Source organism: Macrosteles quadrilineatus, unplaced genomic scaffold, assembly GCF_028750875.1.
Source record: "Macrosteles quadrilineatus isolate MER2022 unplaced genomic scaffold, UCM_ALF_1.0 Scaffold_4__1_contigs__length_99947679, whole genome shotgun sequence".
Classification (NCBI taxonomy): Eukaryota; Metazoa; Arthropoda; class Insecta; order Hemiptera; family Cicadellidae; genus Macrosteles; species Macrosteles quadrilineatus.
Window position 1 is genome coordinate 21,190,861 of NW_026542597.1, and position 19,998 is coordinate 21,210,858.

Below are 19,998 nucleotides of genomic sequence, written 5' to 3' on the forward strand. Positions count from 1 at the left end.
AGTGTTTCACGGTCCGGTGGTCCCGAATCCACGTTCCGCAAACCTTCGTTCCTATGTTCCAAAAACCTTATCCACAACTTTATGTCCTCTAGCCGAGTGTCCCATTGACCCGTGGTTAGCAATCCAGTATTCCTTAGTAAGGTAGCTCGCAATTCGATATACCACATTTCACAGTCCTACGTTCCTGTAATCTAATTTCCGTATCCGCCAAAATTATATGTCTCAGTTGCCCTCTTGTCCAGTGTCTTAGTGACCTACGGTTCGCATTCCATTGTTCCTTTGGTCAAGTGATTCACAGTCCAATCCGGTGTTCCACTTTTCTTGTGTTCCTATTACCTTAAATCCTTATTTCACAACTTATGTCCCATCATGTCCGCCTCTGTCCAAGTGACCTACGGTTCGCATTCCAGTGTTCCTTGGTCAAGTGATTCACAGTCCAATCCGGTGTTCCACTTTTCTTGTGTTCCTATTCCCTTAAATCCTTATTCCACAACTTATGTCCCATCATGTCCGCCTTTGTCCCAGTGACCTACGGTTCGCATTCCAGTGTTCCCCGGCAAGGTGGTTCGCAGTCCGACGGTCCGGTGTTCCATGATGCAAGCCGCGGGGTCAAGGGCGCAGCAGGCAGTACCCAGGCAGTACCTGAGCCTCAATTGTGGCTCGGCAGGGAGACTAATTGGCTCTTCCTGCGTTACCGTGGCGCGCGACGATCAGTAGACCATGGAGGACCATGGATGTGGGTGTGACGGGTGTGTGCCGGAGGTGCAGGAAGTGCAGGAAGTGGTAGTGGCGCTCCTGGACCGGTGTGAAGTGTGTGGACTGCAGGACTCACAGGAACATGTGGAGTTACACAGAGAGATGTGTGGAGCGAGGAGAGGTATGATGTTTGGATAAGGAAGATAGGACATCCCTAGGATAAGTGTAGAGTTAGACATTTGACGCATGTAAACATAGAAAAGACAGGGTTAGTAGTTGTTAGGTCGAGAGTGGGCACAAGTAGTGATATAGAAGACGGATATGTACGTAGAATCGATAAGAAAATATGAGAACTGAAATAGTGATACTTTTAGTGATAACACATTCCAAAGTATGAATGGGGAGGAGGTACGGTGCTGTAAAAAGGGAGAGGTAAAACTTTGCAGGCATTGAAATATACGATGGAAACTAATAGTTTTGATAACCTGGATTAGTAGAAATCTTCCAGTGATAATTGATTTGTTATAGGTTACCTAGAGTGTTAATAGGGAGGATGTAGAATATTTTTGTAATAAGTTACAAGAAGGACGTAAGGTAATGATAAGAGAAGGGTATCTCACATAGTATTTATGATAAATAAATAAATAATAGTAGCGATAAGAATTGTAAATGCTATCTCTTAAGCTTATATCTTTGATCGGGAGAGTTGGACGCAGTTGTGATAAGGGAAATGTGGGACATATACAATAGTAGTGATAGGAGAAATATATCCCACGGTATTGATTTGAATCAATTTAATGTGGCCTGAAGTAGTGATAATCATAGCGATATTGGATTTAATGTTATGATCGTGAGGATTAGAACACAGTTGTAGCAAAGCAAGGGAAACGTGGGGCATATAGTAGTAGATAGGAGAAAAATCCGAAACATAGCATCGATAAGAGAAAACTAATGTGACCTGAAAAGTGAAAACCTTTAGTAGTGATAATAGATTTGTAGGTTACAAAAATAGTGATGAGGAAGGAGTAGGGTATACAATTGTAAGATAGGGATAGGACATGAATCAAAATGCACAAATAATATAAATAAGAAGACTGGTGACCAGAAATTGTGGTAATAAATTATCAATACTAATTTTAATAAATAGAAGGGATGATGATGATGAGTATGTCATAAAGAAGATATGAAGGAAAGATATGAAATACAACATGAAATATTTATGAATATAATTTATGAGTACTTTATACCTAACTAGCTGCTGTACCGGAGGATATACTATACCGCCTAATCCAAACACTATTGTTAAGTAGATCGAATTCATAAACAAAAAGCCACCAATTTTTTACAAAAAGTATGACTTACATTGTAAATATGCTACTGTTTACATTAAAATATATCAGTAACATATTTTCACAACTAACGGCTATAGAATCTTTCTTTATTTCCATAATCAATACCATAAAAAAACCTACCACATAATTGTGTAAAATATTTAATTTAATTTGTTTGGATCAGCTGTCTGAAATTGTGGGATAAGCATTTAGCAGTTCTGACTGTTTACATTGAAATGTCAACGCAAAGGTAAATAAAGTTTGTAAATTTTCTCATGCTCCCATGGGACCAATTAATAAACCTCACCTCAAAACTTTGGACCTCCAAGGGAGGGTAGCCCGAGAGGGATTTAGGAAGTGAATAGGCCTATGACATTCCTAGATATGTGGACCACCTTTTTGCTTAATTTGGGCTGTATCGGTTTAGTATTTTAGTCGTGACAGCCGGACAGACAGACAGACACAACTTCTGTTTGTAATTTATAATAGTGTAGATGTATGTTGCAAGCAAGATGTTTATTTTAACTTTATCACCAACACCAACATTGGACGACCTAAGTAACTCTAAGGGAGATAACTCTTACAAATAAATAGAGTAAAATCTTTGGCAATCCATAAACAGATTTCAAATTTTTGAACAGCAACAAAGGAATAATATACAGTTTTGACGAAAAGGGCACATTTTGGAAAACTGTTGGATGATCATGTTGGCTGCCTCTGAAAATGCAGAAACAAAAATAAAATCTTTGGAAATACATGATTGCATTTAAAATAGATGATGAACAGTATAATTTTTTTATTATATCCTTTTTTATGGAGATAAGAATCTTTGCACCTACTGTATATTGTTTATACCTAATTTAAATTGTTTTCTCTTTCTCATTTGTAACTTTATTTATTGGGTATGTTTTTTCTTGGTTAACACAAAATAAAAATTGTAGTGACAAATAATTTATGCTGATAACGTTTTTGAAGGATTGTAGAATGCTCAACCATGTGTTTTGTATTTAAATAGTAAGAAATATATACTGTTAATACTGTTCGATGAAATGGCGACCATACATAGTAGGTATTTTAAGCCAAGTATGAATGGAGATGAGTGTATGATGAGTGGAACGATCTTGTAGTCTTGTTAGTGACTAAGAAAGACATTCCTTAGACACAGCTGTTAATTAATAGCCCATACAGCTAATGGCAACTAAGGGACCTACAGTTTATAGTGGAATCTGAACCACATTTTTTCCTTGGTATATACGAATTGGTCTAATTATCAGGATAGTACTGCGGATAGTCGTAATACTCACTAGTGCGGACGTTAATCTACACCAGGGAATATCACATCCACAGTGCATGCCTATAAATATTCACAATTCGTGACCTCCTAGTAGTTGGATTACAGGAAATGGGGGTCCTTTTCCGCGACTCCTAGAACTTGATACGTTTTGCACCTCTGAGATTTCCTACGGTCATCCTTTACAAATAGTATAGGATATAACAAATGCAGCCTGAACTAGTGATAACTATAGTAAACCAGAAATATGAGTTTTATATAGGTTTGATAAAGTGGTGATAACAGAGTGGTTGGACATGGGGTGGACGTGAAGGAAAAGGGCACAAAGTATCGAAATTAAAAATAAGTATGACCAGAAGTAAGGAAAGATTATAGTACATGTAGGATAACTTCTGCACTGTACTTGTGATCAAGCTAGGTTCAATGTCTATAAAATGTAAATCATCGACCATTTGTTGCAGCAAGCCTACCAAATGCTAGTTAGTTTACTGGACGTGCAAACAGGTTCATAATAAGGAAAATTACACTTGGACCCATGCCTACAAATACCAGAAACATTGTATAATCAGCGTTGATGCTATAAGACAAAAATATTTCTTAATTCAATTAAAAAGGGTAACAACGTAAACAAATCTTTTTCTTCCAAATCCTATCCCCTGTAACCTGTTATGCCGTCCTGAAAATGTAATGCTTTCTCTCGCCTTTATTCTTTCTGAACACTATAGACATAGACTAAGGAAACAATGCTTTGTTATTGATTTTTCCCTTGACATATTCTGCATCCAAGAAAATTAAGTTTATTTCACTGGTCTTTTGTTGACCATCGTTTTAGTGTGGTAGACCGCTATTTCTGATGAATGGCCAAGCAATTTAGGAGATTGTCTAACAGTCCAAAAGGCAATATCGTAGATTTAGGGTTCGAATCACGTCTCGACCGTTTCTGGTTTGCAATCCACGAGGGTTCACCTGTCTTTGGTAGAGTTTGGTGGGAGAGGTCACCATAAAATAATCGGTGGACTTGAGTGGAAGTTGACAAGATCGGCGAGTGTCTATACATTGGGCATTTTGTTATGATTGACTCATCCTTACTGAGAGAGTGTCCTCTGGAAATTTGTTTTGAAATAACTTTTTGTACAAAGATACAAATTTAAGAAATAAGAATTTATAAGAAAACATGAAATAAGTAATTACCAAATTACCAAATAGTACTACGTAAATGGAAAGAGAACAACCAAAAACACACGTAAATTGGCCAACATAACCATGTTTAACCAAGAACAGCTTCTATTAGCAACTTTTTTACTTTAGAATACTTTCTCTCTGCGTTAAAGAGCTACGCTCATTTTGCAGGCTTAAGACTGCCAGTATTAAAAGTATTGACTCTCTTGCCCCAAGGGGTTAACACGTTCGCTACTGTAATAGTACGAAATTTTTTATTCACATGGACCAGCGACGCACATATGCGACGGCCGGTTTCCACCCATAGACTCCCGTCGCATATATGCGACGGCTAGTCACATTAAAATAGACTGCCGTCGCATATTTGTGTCGGGGTTCTAATGTTATTAAAATGCTTATATCTTTGTAACGGTCTATTTGAAGGCACTGAACTCCCTGCAGTGGTCTACAGGGATGTCTGACCTTAGTGACCTACGTTTCGCATTCCAGTGTTCCTTGGTCAAGTGATTCACAGTCCAATCCGGTATTCCACTTTCCACTCTCTTGTGTTCCTATTACCTTAAATCCTTATTCCACAACTCTATGGCCCATCTAAGGATGTCTGCGTCGCTTGGTCTGTGGATATCATGATTGGTGACGTCATATGGTAGTTGGAAAAACTGGTCTTTACTTTTCTGCATCACTGTGTGTATGTATGCTACATTATCCTATGTAGCTTTTATATTTGTTCAGTTATAAACTGTTCTTGAATAATCTGGTTTTTTTTACTTACTTTTACTTAAAAACACAAACAAAAATGAACTGTCGCATATATGTGACGTTTGGTCTATTTCAAGAAAACTATGATAATTTTCATTATTACCTTCGCTGTAGACCGGGCGTCGAAAATATGCGACATTACAAAAGGTTATAAAAAACAAAAAAACAAAAAACAAGAATAACTTATTTACAAACACGATTGTAGCGTATTACAATGTAAATGATCACGGTTTTACAGGTTTTCACCCGCGGTCTGTGTGTACTGTTTACCAAGTGACAGCCGGTCTATGTGTATGATTCAAATGTATACCTCAGTCTGTGGCAATGACCGCGGTCAACGTGTTAAGTGGTCGTTTATGTGAGAAAAAAATCTTAGGGGGATTGGGACATTATAGGAGTCTTAGAGCAAAGAATATGTAAGGTTGCACGAGATAATCAGCCTTTTTGAGGAAACCCCCAAGATGAAACTTAAATAGGGAATCTATGAAAAGGTCCACAAGAATGAGTCAGGAAAAGAGGGGTTGAAGATATCAGTATATCAGTTAAGAGTATGTTATTAAGGGTATGGTCTAATAAAGAGGCGTCGAAATCAGTTAGAAAGGCCATAAGGTGAAGTATAGTATAAGAATATTTAAGGATATCAGGTAACCGAGTGATTTTTTGAGAAGAATGTCGATTGGATTTAATTTTGGAAAATTGTGGAAGGTCATGGTAGAAGACTACATAAAGGGAAACCTGGGGCAGAGAGTCTGATGTTTCAAATTTGAGATTAAGTTTCATCCTGCTTTCACAAAGTAAAACCTTTTTTCGCATTTGAAACATTTATAATGAATTATTGTTACTAGGTACAGTAACTAGATGAAAGATGTACAATTAATTTTAAGACAGCTGAATAGGCAGAGAAACTGGTATTCTAGGTTTGGCTATGAGTCCTCCAGCTCATTCGGATTCCAACAGAATTGGGATTAAATATTAGGCGTATTAGGCGTGTAACGAATAACAGATTTAAGCATCTCTAAACAAAATGGTAGTCTTTCGAAAAACGTTGAGTATAGCCTACCTAATATTTATGAAACAAATTTCGGTTCTTAGTTACAACAATATATATTACCCCGCCGCAGCAACCCTGCAGACTAAGCGAATTTTCATTTACCCCGCTGGATTTCTACAAAAATATTCCCTGAAAATTGTCGGATTTTTTCCTATTTAAATAACATTATTTTTAATGAGTACCTAAGTTTTCTGCCACAGGGAAGGTATTAGCGTATGTTTTTATTGAAATGTTGATAGCTTAGTATGAAATAAACAAAAATGCCGAATTTGATTAAAACACATCCTTAAACAAGCAAATGACGAGAGTATATTTATTCTCCATCTGTTATTTTCCCATAAAAAAACTCATAAAATAACAAAAATCGGGGTTTTGCAAAAAAATAATATGTTATAGTACCTTATATAATTCTAAAAAAAAACCTCATTGGTGCAAAGGTTATTGCGACTTTTGTGATTTTTAACTATAAAATATCATAGTTACTCCCACCCATGATAAAGGTTGTTGACAAGCTTATGGGAGAAAGTATGTGTCAGAATGCTGATACCGTTTATTAATTATGATACAGTAACATCAAGCAGGCATACAATTCCAAATTTCAAGTAGCAATAAAAAATAAAAGGAATATTTTGTTTCGTTAATAATGTTTACGGTATTAAATTATCACTATTCATACTTTACTTAAATTGTAAGCATAAACGTATTAAAACGGGTTTAGGGGGTTCAATCTTTGGTCATTACACCTGAGAAAAAGTTGTTGTTCGAAAATACTTGTAATTTGGCCGTAACAACTTTTAATTTTTATAAAATACTAAAAACTAAACAAATTAAATCAACACATTTAATCATTACCGAAAATTTTACATTACAAATCGATATAACAATAAGTTATTGTTTTCAAGAAATAAACCTGAGAATCTAATCGTTCTATTTTATTTCCCTTATATTTAATCGTATTGTAATACATGTACTGCATTACCGGCACTGTGTTACCGACATAAGAAGATTTTGTCGGCAAGTAGAGACTCTATCGGTAACTTACCAGAACTACTTCAGCATCCTGGAGAACAGTGTAGCAAGTACTGTACTGTGGTTGTTAATAATGATTACACATTTTAACATGCATGTTTTACATTGAATACATTTTAACTACATTGTAACATTTACATATGAACAGGTAAAAAACTCAAAAATGTATTATATATCAAGGAGGTTTCTATCCATACATATATACATGTTACAATGTAGTTAGAATTTTGTAAATACAAATTTATGTTAAAATATGTCAGTTCTTTTTGGACCACCCTGGATTATTCGACATCTTGAACGATTATTTCTTTTACAAATGAAGTAGCTGTACCGTGAACACTACCCAGAAATATAATAACCAATCATATAATTAAGTTTGAGTACTGTAAAAATGTCCTAATTTCTAGTTTGCAACTAGCTGTTTGACATAGTACAAATAATATAATTTTATTAGCTATAAATCTATTATATACCAAACAAATTCTATACACAGTGATATCATATAAACAAACAAGTCAAATCATAACCCCTTTTGACACTCTTTAAATCGGTTTCCTTTATTTTTCACCGAAATACTGAGTTTAAAAACGTAAAAAAAAACTGTTCCTGATGCCACAACATTTTAGGAATAATATTGTATATGCATTACAATTGCAACAAATTTATGTTTTTACCAGGCTTTATTTTTAGTATACACTACTTTGAATAGTATAAATCTTAACCATCTAGAATGGTTGTTGATCAGGTTTGCGCCTACTAAAATCCGACTGCTATCTTCATTACAGAACTGTAGCCATTCCAACTGAAATGTAGGCTCTTCCCAAATCCCCACTGCATTAGAACTTAAATTATTTTTAGTTACACAAAAAACAACATATTTACAAATTTTGTTTGGAAAAAGTACTATTATTTCTTAAATTGGCGGTTTAATGGTATTGCTTTTGTAAGTGTTTAAAATAAATTAACAACTGTTATTGAAAACAATAAATAACTTATATTTGAAGAATAAATATATATATACACATATAACAATTTTAAAATGTAGTTAACAAAGCATAAACAGTATTTAAGCTCATTTCAGCTCGAAGAAATCAGAGAAAATGGGGTCTTCGTCATCATTTTCTCTATCCAATTCTTCCCTTATCCTAGAAATAAGAAACATTTTATTAAGATGGTTGATTGACAGGTAATGAATAGTACATAAAATATAGTTTCATATTAAACTAACGTAAAATTCGTAATAAATATACTGATTCTCGTATATAGTATGACGTACAGAACTAAACTATGCTGAAGGCGTGTTAAATTAGTTATCAGATACAGCTGTATATCATATAGTCAGTAATATTACATAGATTTTACAATAAAAACTTTTGTAACGCAGACCAGTTCCCTAGTCTGTAGTTTTACCATACAAACGTGCACCTAACACGATTCTGTCACTAAAATTAAAATTGAAAACTGAATCCAAAACCAAAGTAAAGGATTTTCTTCTCATTTTATAGTTCCATCAAAACAACTTGAGTTGTAAAAAACTAATTACACCAACACAAGTAAACTGAACGAAGGAAATACTATTTTAGCTTCTGTAGGTCGTAATGTTGGACGTAATCGTTGCAGTTATTGCAATACTGTAGTTATTAACGTTATCATAGTTATCTTAGCTATTGTTGTTCGTGCAGTTGCTATGGTTGTTATAATTGGTTGAGTATTTGCAGTATTTGAAGTTATTGTCGTAATGTGCTTGCTAGTGCGTTTATTATATTTTTGTTGTTGAAAATATGGAGAAAATCTTACTAATATTATAATGTGAAAGTTTGTTTGTTTGTTAAGTTCAATCACGCATTAATTACTGGATGGATTGGGCTGAAATTTGGCAAGATGATAGCTCACACTCCCGATTTACATTTAGGCATATTCTTATCTCAAAACTCCTTTCGGGCTCCGCCCCAGTGGCTCTGTAGTTCCCATGTTAACCTTCTGATTATTTATATTTAAAAGGAATTAGAGAATTAAGTAAGCTGTTTCAACTAAACAAGTCAGTTCTATGATATGCGATAGCATTAAAATAAATATAAGGTTTACCAACAGGGTGCAGCACTATTATTATTTTTTTTGCATTTATGATTACAGAAGATAATTTTAACAAAGCAGCAACAAAAAGCTGTGATAAATTATGAGAACTGTCAAAGTAAGATTGTTTACAGTTATGTTTATGTTTTTGATTTAATGAATAATTTGTGATATTGTGCGACTGTTTGATAATTTATGTTTTTATATTGTTTAGGTAAATTTGGTAGAACATTTTAGCTATCGTAGGTGTGTTATTCTATTGCATACTGTAAATTTCAAGAATCAAATTTTATCAAACTGTGTCCTCTCCCATAGCAAACACAAAGCTTGAGTATAACTGCAATACACATTTTATAGTTATATGCCAACCCCGTACGAAGGACGGGTGCTCTGCTATTATTAAATATATTTCATAAATTTAAAGTACTGTATTTTGAAAATAGGTCAACTCCACAGTACAAATTATTGCTGGTTGAATGATTTCCCTAAAATACTCTTGTAGAGGTTAAAGAGCTCCATAAAACATACAATAATATTTACATGAGAAATCAAAACAGCTTTTTATTTGTGCTTGAAATTTGCATAAAACCTATTCGGCTTCGATACACTCCGCCACCGTGTAAATGCCCAGAAAATTATAATATACGATGTCTGTGAAACAAGATGTCTGAATGTAACAGACACTTGGAAGTCAAACTAGATCTGTCAAATGATAAGAAACTCGACCCAGATCAAGTTAGAGAGGAAATGTGATTTTTGATTAATGTTATTATAGATTGGGTAAGAAACTTCGAAACTGCTAAGGAAATCCATACGAATGTGTTTGGAAATCGCAAATTTAATTTCGCAGACATAGTTTTAATTCATCTGTTTCCCAGTCATTGAAATTTGAATACGTTTCCTAACGGACTCAGTCTAGTTTTTTTCTTGCTCAAAATTTACTTTCCCTTGCTGAATCAGTTTTTCATTACCTACGTGCACTAGTGTTTTTTTACATTTATTTCTATCATTGAAATCAGCCGTTTTAACTTTTTAAGAATACAAATGTGAACGGAAATATGCATAGGTTTTGCTGTGTGTTTAGCTAGTGTTGCGTGTGTGCTGCACAATGAACATAACCTTGAATTTATAATTTTCACGTTGTTATTTAGGTTTACTAAAAACTTTTTGCTTTTATTTTCATATTAAAATAATGTTAATTTTAGGAAATATAATAGGCCTATTGTGATTTTACCGAGGTTTGTTATAATCTATAAGTATTTTTGCATCGTAATGATACGTATCGTTCATAGTTTGTACCGAAAGTATTTTTTTAATAATTTATTCCCGTCCTCGTTTCAACATTCACGTACTTTAGTGGGAAAACAAATTTATTTTGAACAATAAATAACCGTCTAGAAGATACTTTACCACATCATTAGCAATTTCATGTTGGGAATTTTAAAATTTCACAATTGAGTTTGATATGAGTATAAGTAATGTGTTCGGAACCTACCTTTCAATTTCATCAGCTGTTGGACTCTTGGACGCTTTCGTTCGCTCCGGCTTTGGTGTAAAAGGCCACAGCAGCATTTGAGAAAACTGCTTGTAGTTTGGCTTCGGCTTCGGCTTTCGAGTTGGCTTTAGACTTTGGCTTTCCACTTCAGGCTTGTCTTCTTCAGTCGTAGCCTTGGTTGAAACATCGTACTCGTTGTAAGGAATGGTGACTTTGTGATCTACAGTCGCTGGTGAGGTGGATTCAGTAGTGGAACTCGTCGAATCTTCCCTCTTGGTTGCTGTATATAGGTGGTGCGGAGGGTTGTGGGGTTTGGGAGGATGTGATGGATGAGGGGATGGATGAGGGTATTCAACAAATTTATGGGGGTAGTGGTAATGATGGTGTATGTGCATTTCACAAGGGTGTTTATGATCTTCATGAGGTTTTTCGTGAACTATCGGATGAACAGACACCACAGGTTTTCCTTCGGGAGCATGTTCTTCATGATACTGAGAATACCATGGTACTGGTCTTGAATCTGACAGTAAATCATGTAAACTTGTAATTGGTTTACGTATGCCACTTGCGGCTGAATCTTCAGGATTTGGAGGTTTTGGAGCTAGACTCAAAGGACTCTCATTATACCCATATTTTTCATAATCTTCAGCCTCTTGAGAATAAACATAACTCTCATCACCCTCTTGATCGATTGAGTACTTTATTCCATCTTCGGCGGAACTTTCGTTAATTTGCTCCTCAGGTATATTGATAGTTTCTATCTCATCCTTTGTGCAGTTTGAGTCACAATCGTCTTTCGGTGGCTTGTGATGCTCCGGATGATGAGGTTTATGAGTCGGTTTGACCACATGCAGAGGCTCCTTGTGGATGTGGATATGCACAGGTTTGTGGATGGGCTTGTGATGAATCACTATTGGAGGAGGTTTGAAAGGTTTGTGGATAGGTTTATGTGGTTTGTGCGGTGGTTTCGGATGATGTTCCGGCTTGTGGTGTAGAAACGGGTAAAATAGAGTTGGAAAATGGTGCTCTGGATAAAAATCGTCGTCGTGTTCAGGCTCTTCGTGGATTATGGGGAAGAAGAATTTCTTGGAGTCTGGATTAGTGTCTAGACTTTCAGCAGTATCGTTGGCAGTAAGTTCTGCGTTCCTATCTGGAGTTAGAGGCTCCTGTGCCAGTGATCTACTGCAGTATAATGTCACCAGTAGGAAACATACTGATCTTTCCTGAAATACAGTAAAATTATTTCAATACAAATCTATAATTACTATGAACATAAAAACTTTTAAATTAAATATCTAAATTGTGTTGAAATAGTAAGTATACTGTAATTATAATTTCCCTTTTGTAATGTAGTTGGGTGTAGTCGTTGGAATAAAAATTAGGCTTTATTACTTAAAATACTCAATGGTAAAGATTTGATACTAAGCATATATGATACGATAGACTTCATAGACTCATAGATAAACATTCATAGTATAAAAATAAGGATTTAACTAACGTATTTGGGTGAAAATAATTACAACAATCAGGGTATACTTATCAGTCAAATAACAATAATAGAAATATTACACACTTAGGTTAATTTAACATGTTATTTTATGTTAATTAAAATACAAATGAAGGTAATAGAGCATACCAGTGTAAAACTTAAAACGTGTATTGTTTGTAAGAAATGTGGAATATATAATTTTATCAACATAGTTTGTTTCGTGTGACAATCTGATGGTAAATTTCATGTTTAAATGTCGTATAAAAACATCAATTGGATGACAGTTATGGATTCCAATAGCCATATTTATTAGGACTGAAAATCATAAAACTAAATAAGAAAATTACAAACTATACAGGGTGATAGGTACCCAGTGTGATCAAAATTTTTCTTTTTGGTGTAAGTACAAAGTAAATCAAGTATGATTAAGCATATGAGAGGTTCCATGTCTAAAAATTAGCTTCGCAAAGAATAATTATTATAAGTTATTAAAAAAATAACCATGTTTTAAAACATAATACAGCAATTTCTCAATTACCTGTAAATGGATTTGAGTAGATAATCTCATTTTCGCGTTCTACATTAAATATTGAATAAGGATAATACAAATTGACCATTGTAAATAGATTCGAAGATAAATAGCCCCGCCGCAGCAAACCTGCAGACTAAGCGAATTTCCAATCACCTGATTAGATTTTCAATCAAATCTATTTAATTAAACATTATGTTAAACAATTACGTAAGTTTGCTGCTACAGGGAGGGTAATAAAGTGTGTTCAGCAAAATATTAATAGCTTAGTATAAAATAAATAAATTTACCAAGTTTAATCAAAATATATCCATAAACAATCAAACTACAATAGTTTACTTATTCTCCATAAGAATAACAATAATTTTCTCTGTAAACAATAACCATTAAAGTACACATTAATACTAAACTATTTGGTTTTTTAAGCTCTTTAAAATGGTTTGGAGAGAAATAGCCAAATGTTATATTTTTATGGTAGAAATTGAGAAACCCCAATTTTTACACCCGTAAGACCCTGTTCCCATGGTCCGATCATGGTGGTTTGCGAACTCATTCAATTGTAACCGGCCTTACACCTTCAAGCCAAATTTCATCAAAATTGGACAAAGATTACTCAAGTCATCACGTTACGGACGAGGGAGTATCACGATAGGGAGTTTTTACTGGATTGAGATAGAAACCTCTAGTTTGCGTTGTTACTTTTCTTTTACCAGGACCTTCAAAATGAGGGGTCACTCGACGGGGCTTATCATTTAAAACTTTTGAGTCCCCATTTTGGGGATATACACCAAGTGATGGTTATGCCCAAAAAGTACTTCAAAACATGCCATAATAGTGTGCCGAGTTTAGTTTTTCTAGTATGGGCCGTTAAAAAAATAACAGGGGGTCTCCACACTTTTTACTAACCCTGTATATAGATACATATATTAAAATTTGAACGAATAGTCTTTTTAGCCTCTAGGACATCATAATGAGAAAGTATATCGGTCCCGGGCCTAGGTCTTACCGTGCCACCTACGGCAATAACTACTTCCCTATAGGGAAATTCGCTAATACCATGTATAATCAATAAAATTGTTTATGAAGTTGCATATGTATCTTTATAATGCACGCAATGTAATGTTGCTCCTAAAGTTAACGGTTGGCAATATCACATACTTTTCTATAAAAACAAACGCGCCCGGAGGAAAACTCCGTGTAGTCACCGACGAAGAGTTAAAGGCTGCTTGTATACGTTGGGAAGTATAATTTATTAATCGGCCATCTGATTCAGTAATAAGTTGACAAAATGATTGAAAGTATTTATTTTTATTTTTCAAAGTCTATGACGTATATTTTGCACCTTTTCAAAACCAAATACAGAGAAAAAATCTACTGTTTCTTTTCAAAAAAATTCTGAAATCTCTTCATTCCTTAAAAAATTTTTACTAACAGGACAGTAAATCGATGTGTAATACATCGATGGGACAGTTCTTAGAAAACGACCTGCGCGCTAATACTAAACCAATGCTGGAGGAGGTCCGCTTTCTAAGCAGCCGAACTATAGTGACAGTGACAGTGAGTACACACAGAGTAACAGTAACCATGTACGATTGGTATTGGTATTATAAGCCAATCATCTGTCTCAGGATAGAGACACGACTCTCGGCTTTTAAAAGAATTAACAAAAAACAAAAAGACTGTTACTGTTATTAATTCCTAATGTCGTTAATGAGGTAGTCTAGCTCTAGCTACATGAAAATCACTGCGAGTGTCAAGTGATGAAAATGTGTCTTTGTCCAATACCACGGCTGTAAATAGAAAAAAATTCAAATTTAAATGTATACCTTGCAATTTATAAACAAAACCCAATTTTGTTTCTTATTTTTACACCGTTAGAAGTGTCATATATGTTAATAAATAAATAAACTTGTGAGGATTGAGTATGTTCGATTGCAACACCATCTAGTAGCAACTAGGTTAACTGTTGCGAGCCTCGACGGTAGAGACATCTAGCGGTGGTTAGGCGATCTAGTAAGAGCCTCGACGGTTGATAAATCTAGTGGTGTTTCGCGAATTATCAAAACGAAAAAATCTTTGTAAATTAACAACAACAACAAAATAATAGAACGCACATGAAACATACAGAAACATGCTTCAAATTTTATATAGGATAGTAAATCAACTCGCCGAATCCAAAGTCGATGTTCGTACTAAATTAGATTACCAGTATTACTCTCTTTTATAAACTATTTTTTGACCTGATAGCGTACGATTTGAGAAATTGCAAAAATCAATATTCCCAAATGTCTTTGTTCTGCAAGAGAAAAATAAGTAACCATAAGGGTTCAATATCACCTCCTCTCGCACTAACGCAAGCTGAGAGGTCAAGATTAAGTGAAAACTCTCTGAACACATTTGGAATAATAATGTGTGAACCGAAATCTAAGTAAGTAAATTTGCAAACTTAACAGATTCAAAAACATATAAGAATACTTTTTGATAACGGGCAAAGAAGAGTAATAAAAATATACAGTAAATAGACAAATTGTCCTAATAATGTCCTATCGAAGGATAATTCCTTTTAAATGCAAATTTATTCCATTTAAACTCCGGAATATCTCGTTAAGCCTCACAAATGTTGAAGCTGACTAGCTTTTCAAATTCATATGACATTTAAATTATAATAATAGATCTTTAAAGGTTTAAAATTATTATAATCTGTTTTGAAAATATTTTTTATGTGTGTAAATCAATATCATTAGCCAATATATCATAAAACATTTGAAATGTTAAGAAATAAAGGTAGATGCCCAATAGACAGAATCTTTCCAGAGCTTGGACATGATAATATAAAACATGTATCTAAATTTTGATTAAAAATAAACGACAGCAGATCAATGTATTCATATTTTTGGCATTTATTTCAATTTTAGTCTCTAAAACGTACAGATACCACCCTTCTATAATGACCCATTATATTGGTTTTTTTAGTACTAAAAGATTGCTTAAAATATAAAATTTAATACCTTATACTGTAATATCCAATCAGTTTTACAAATTTAAATATCTAAAAGTCTAACTAGTGGTACCATGTAGCTATATTTTTTTAGGCGAAACATAATTTAAATTAAATAAAGTTATGCTGTTTCAGCTATTTTGCCTATTGATATTTGTTTTTATTAAGAACTACTTTTATTACATTTTATTTTGTATTTTATATTATTTTGCAACATAACAGTTATTTATTGAAATAATCTCAGGGTTTACCTTACAATCAAAAATTTGTAATTTTATGATAGGATTAATGAAAACGTTCTAAAAGCTATAACTTATAAGTTGTTTATCGTTAAACTAACTCAACTTTGACTACTTAGTTTTAATAACAAATACCAAAAAGGTTGTTGTAAACGTGTAATTTAAATCTTGCAAAAGAGAATAGCCTTAAAGAACTAATGTGTAACAACATACAATGAACTATTATTATATACTAGCAGAGTACCCGTCCTTCGGTACGGGGTTGGCATATAAATATAAAATTTGTATTGCAGTTATGAGAGAGGGCACGGTTTAAGAAAACTTTGACCTTGAATTTATACGGTATGCTATAGCATAGCACTTATACCATAGCCATAATGTTCTACTACTGCTCCTAAGCCATATAAAAAGTTCTCATTGTGTACCACAGATTTTTGTTGCTAGTTGGTTCAAATTAGCTGTTGTTAAAAATGCAACAAAATTATAGTGCTGCACCCTGTTGGATAACCGTATATTTTTTTAATGCTATTTAATATCATACCACAAACTTTTGCCAACAGCTGATGATTTATTTAATTCCTTTTAAATATGAATACTCATAATATAAGGTTAACATGGGAAACTCCAGAGCCACTGGAGCGGAGCACGAAAGGATTTTTGAGATAGGAAGTTCGTCTATATGTTAATCGGGAATGTGAGCTATCATCATAATGTACCAAATTTCAACCCTGTCTGTTTGGTATTTTTCGCGTTTAATTTTCACAAACATCCATCCATAAATCCAAACTTTCTCACGTAAATATTAGTAGGATAGCTGAAAAAAATGGATTTATTTTTACCGTTCCTCTCACTCTCCAGCATTTGATAGTAATAGTGTTCATAATATATTGATGCTCACTCACAATCTATATAAATAAAATTAGAGTTTTGTCTGTACATTGATCAGAATCATAAACTTTTAGGTTATTTTTACGTTTTATACACTAGAGAAACCGAAACAAGTCTCATCTAAATTTCTGTCTGTCTTCATGTCTGTTACGACCCAAGAGCCATTTTACGCGGCCTACTCCTGAAAAACGAGAGTACCTATCAAGTTCCAAATCATTTTAATGTATTCACTGGATTGGCGAAATTGTCTTTAGCCATTAAAATATGGCGTCACCACTTTGTAAATAAAATAACGGACGTTTAAATACCCAATTTTGTGCGATTTTTTGTAAAGTTTTCTAGTTGTCACTGATATGTTTACATTGAATGTTGTTTACAAATACCGCAACCATTTCCGATCACGTCTTGAAAGCAAATCCAAACCAATTAAGATTAAAAACGTTTTTCCTTACATAACGGATTTAATTAATCGCAAGTGCAATAATATGTAGGGTAACAGTAAATGAAAGTAGAGATTCTTTGTGTATAAAATTGTTCTTGAGTTTTGATAACCGGGAAATAGACCTTGAATCAGTGTTGTATATTGCTGGGAAACTTACATTTTTTAAATGAGCGTTTTCAGTCGAGACTCGGCACACGACCGACGCGCGTCTTCTTGTCTCTAGTAAAAATAAAAGTAGGCCTACTGTGTATTTATGTTTTATTCGTCATGTGTATAAGTGTACAGTTCGTGTATGTGTTTCAAAAACTCCAAGACGCACCTAATGGGGAAGCTAACCCTTTAGGACTGATGATGGCGATTTAATTTCGCCGAAATGCATCTCCTGTAATAGGATACATTAGGATCGACCAGCGGACACAGGTAATTTAGCCTTTTATTGATTGTTATACCGATCCGGAACAACAACAAACGACATAAAATGAAGTTATGTATAATAGTTTGGCCAGCATATCTGAAAATATGCAAACCAACTGCTGTTCTTTATATAAGAAGGTTTCAACTGATTACTATAAGATCCCCGTGCGTAGAACGGGTACACAGCTAGTTAAGTTATAAAACAAAAAAAACTTTAAATTAATTAAAATAAATTCTATGACCAATAAATTGTCCTTGCAAAATAATGCATTTGTTAATACTCTCATTAAAGAAATCGCGAGCTAATTTATAGACACTTTACTCTCTGCAATGATTAAAACAGCGTACAGCGTACCAACATGCATATCATAAACTACTATAGTTCGGCCGCTTAGAAAACGACCTGCGCGCTAATGCTAAACCAATGCTGGAGGAGGTCGCTTTCTACGCGGCCGAACTATAGCATGACAAACGAATTTCACTTTCAAGACCTACTAACCTGAACATTAAATTACAGACTTACCTTCATGATGCTACGTACAGACATACAGACGGACAAACACTCTATCAACGAGTGGTCGTCATTTATAACTACAATAACGGACGATAACGACGATCTAACGAGTGTCGTTGGGAGGGAATTAACCTCTTTTACCTTAAGAGGTTAGTAATGGATGAGAAAGTGATTTAAGACGTTTTGAGTTTTAACGTGAAGAAAATTTTATTTTTCTATGCGGTTTGCGGACTTTTAAAAGTTGAAGATAAATACGATGCAAAAGTATTATGAGTATTTAAGGCGAAGTTGAGTAAAGAATGAACGTTGAAGAAATTAATACTACAACAGTAAACAATAGTCAATGATGATAGCCTTTTAGCGAATTTCCCATATAGGGAATAAGCTATTACCGTAGTACTCATGGTAAGACCCGGGACTGATTGACTTTATCGTTTTGAGGTTCCTAGAAGCCTAAAACACCATCAGTTCAAATTCATATAGCCTATATAGATGTACGTTAGCACGATAACTCGAGCAAAAATGATTTATTCGAACGAATTAGCGGACCAGCATGATCGGACTATGGGAACAGGGGTTTGTGGGGGGGGGGGTTATGGGGGGGGGATGGTGGTGTTTTCCCATATTTCACCCTGGAAACATAAAATTTGGCAATTTCTTTCCAAACCATTTTGTAAAGCTAAAAAAACAAATAATTTAGTATATTAGAGCTTTGTTGTATGTCTAACGGATACGGAAAACCCCCAAAAAAGTGTAAATTTAAAATTATCATGTTTTTCTTATGGAGAAAATGAAAACTGAACTTGTTTATAGGTATTTGTTGATAAAATTTGGCAAATTTATATTTTCATCCTATACTATTAACGTATGGTCAAAACCACTTTTTACCTTCCCGTAGCAGCAAACCTAAGCACTCGTTAAATCTAATGTTATTTAAATTGGGAACATAATATGTCTTATTTATTGAAATATTTTAGTAAAAATGTAATCAGACAAGTTTAAATTAGCTTAGTCTGCAGGTTTGCCGCAGTGGGTTTTTTCCAGGATGTGGTGGTTTTATATACAGGACTGTTTAAAAAAAGTTTAATAATAAAGGACAGTTGAACCCAGGCTTGAACTACAAGCACACAATATACACTATCAAGATGTCGCAGGAATGGTTAGTACGTCGACTTTTTATTAATTTGAAATGAATACATTTTTTTAACTAATGAAAAATGCCAAAAAACACCTGTAGAAAAAATACACTTAATCGACTTGTGGTTTAAAATACGCAAGTTTGCACGAAAAATCTCAACACTAATTTGTTTGGACACAAAATAATTTTCCATAACCCTAAAATGATTCTCTTTGAATTATGGTAGTAAAATCTTCAATTCAAATCCTTAAGTTATAAACATTTTATAAAGTTTCTATTTTATTTACAGATTATAATTAAGTGCACCACGTACACTTAAGCTGACAGATTAAAGGGCTACAAGAGCTGCTAAATAGCCCCTTTAAAAATTTAAAAATAAAATTATTTTATTCTATACATAAAAAATAAGTTATTTTATATACCTTTTAAACTATTTGTATTTC

The 19,998-nt window shown here is 34.0% G+C and overlaps 1 protein-coding gene across 1 annotated transcript in view; it reads left to right on the plus strand.

Moving 5' to 3' along the window:
- Window positions 1-709: 709 nt before the first annotated feature.
- LOC128992707 (organic cation transporter protein) overlaps window positions 710-19,998 on the plus strand; it is a 99,267-nt gene continuing 79,978 nt past the window's right edge. The window contains exon 1 of the mRNA XM_054416426.1: window positions 710-877. Coding sequence (XP_054272401.1) covers window positions 721-877 — 157 coding nt within the window. The 5' untranslated portion in view covers window positions 710-720. The remainder of the gene's footprint in view (window positions 878-19,998) is intronic.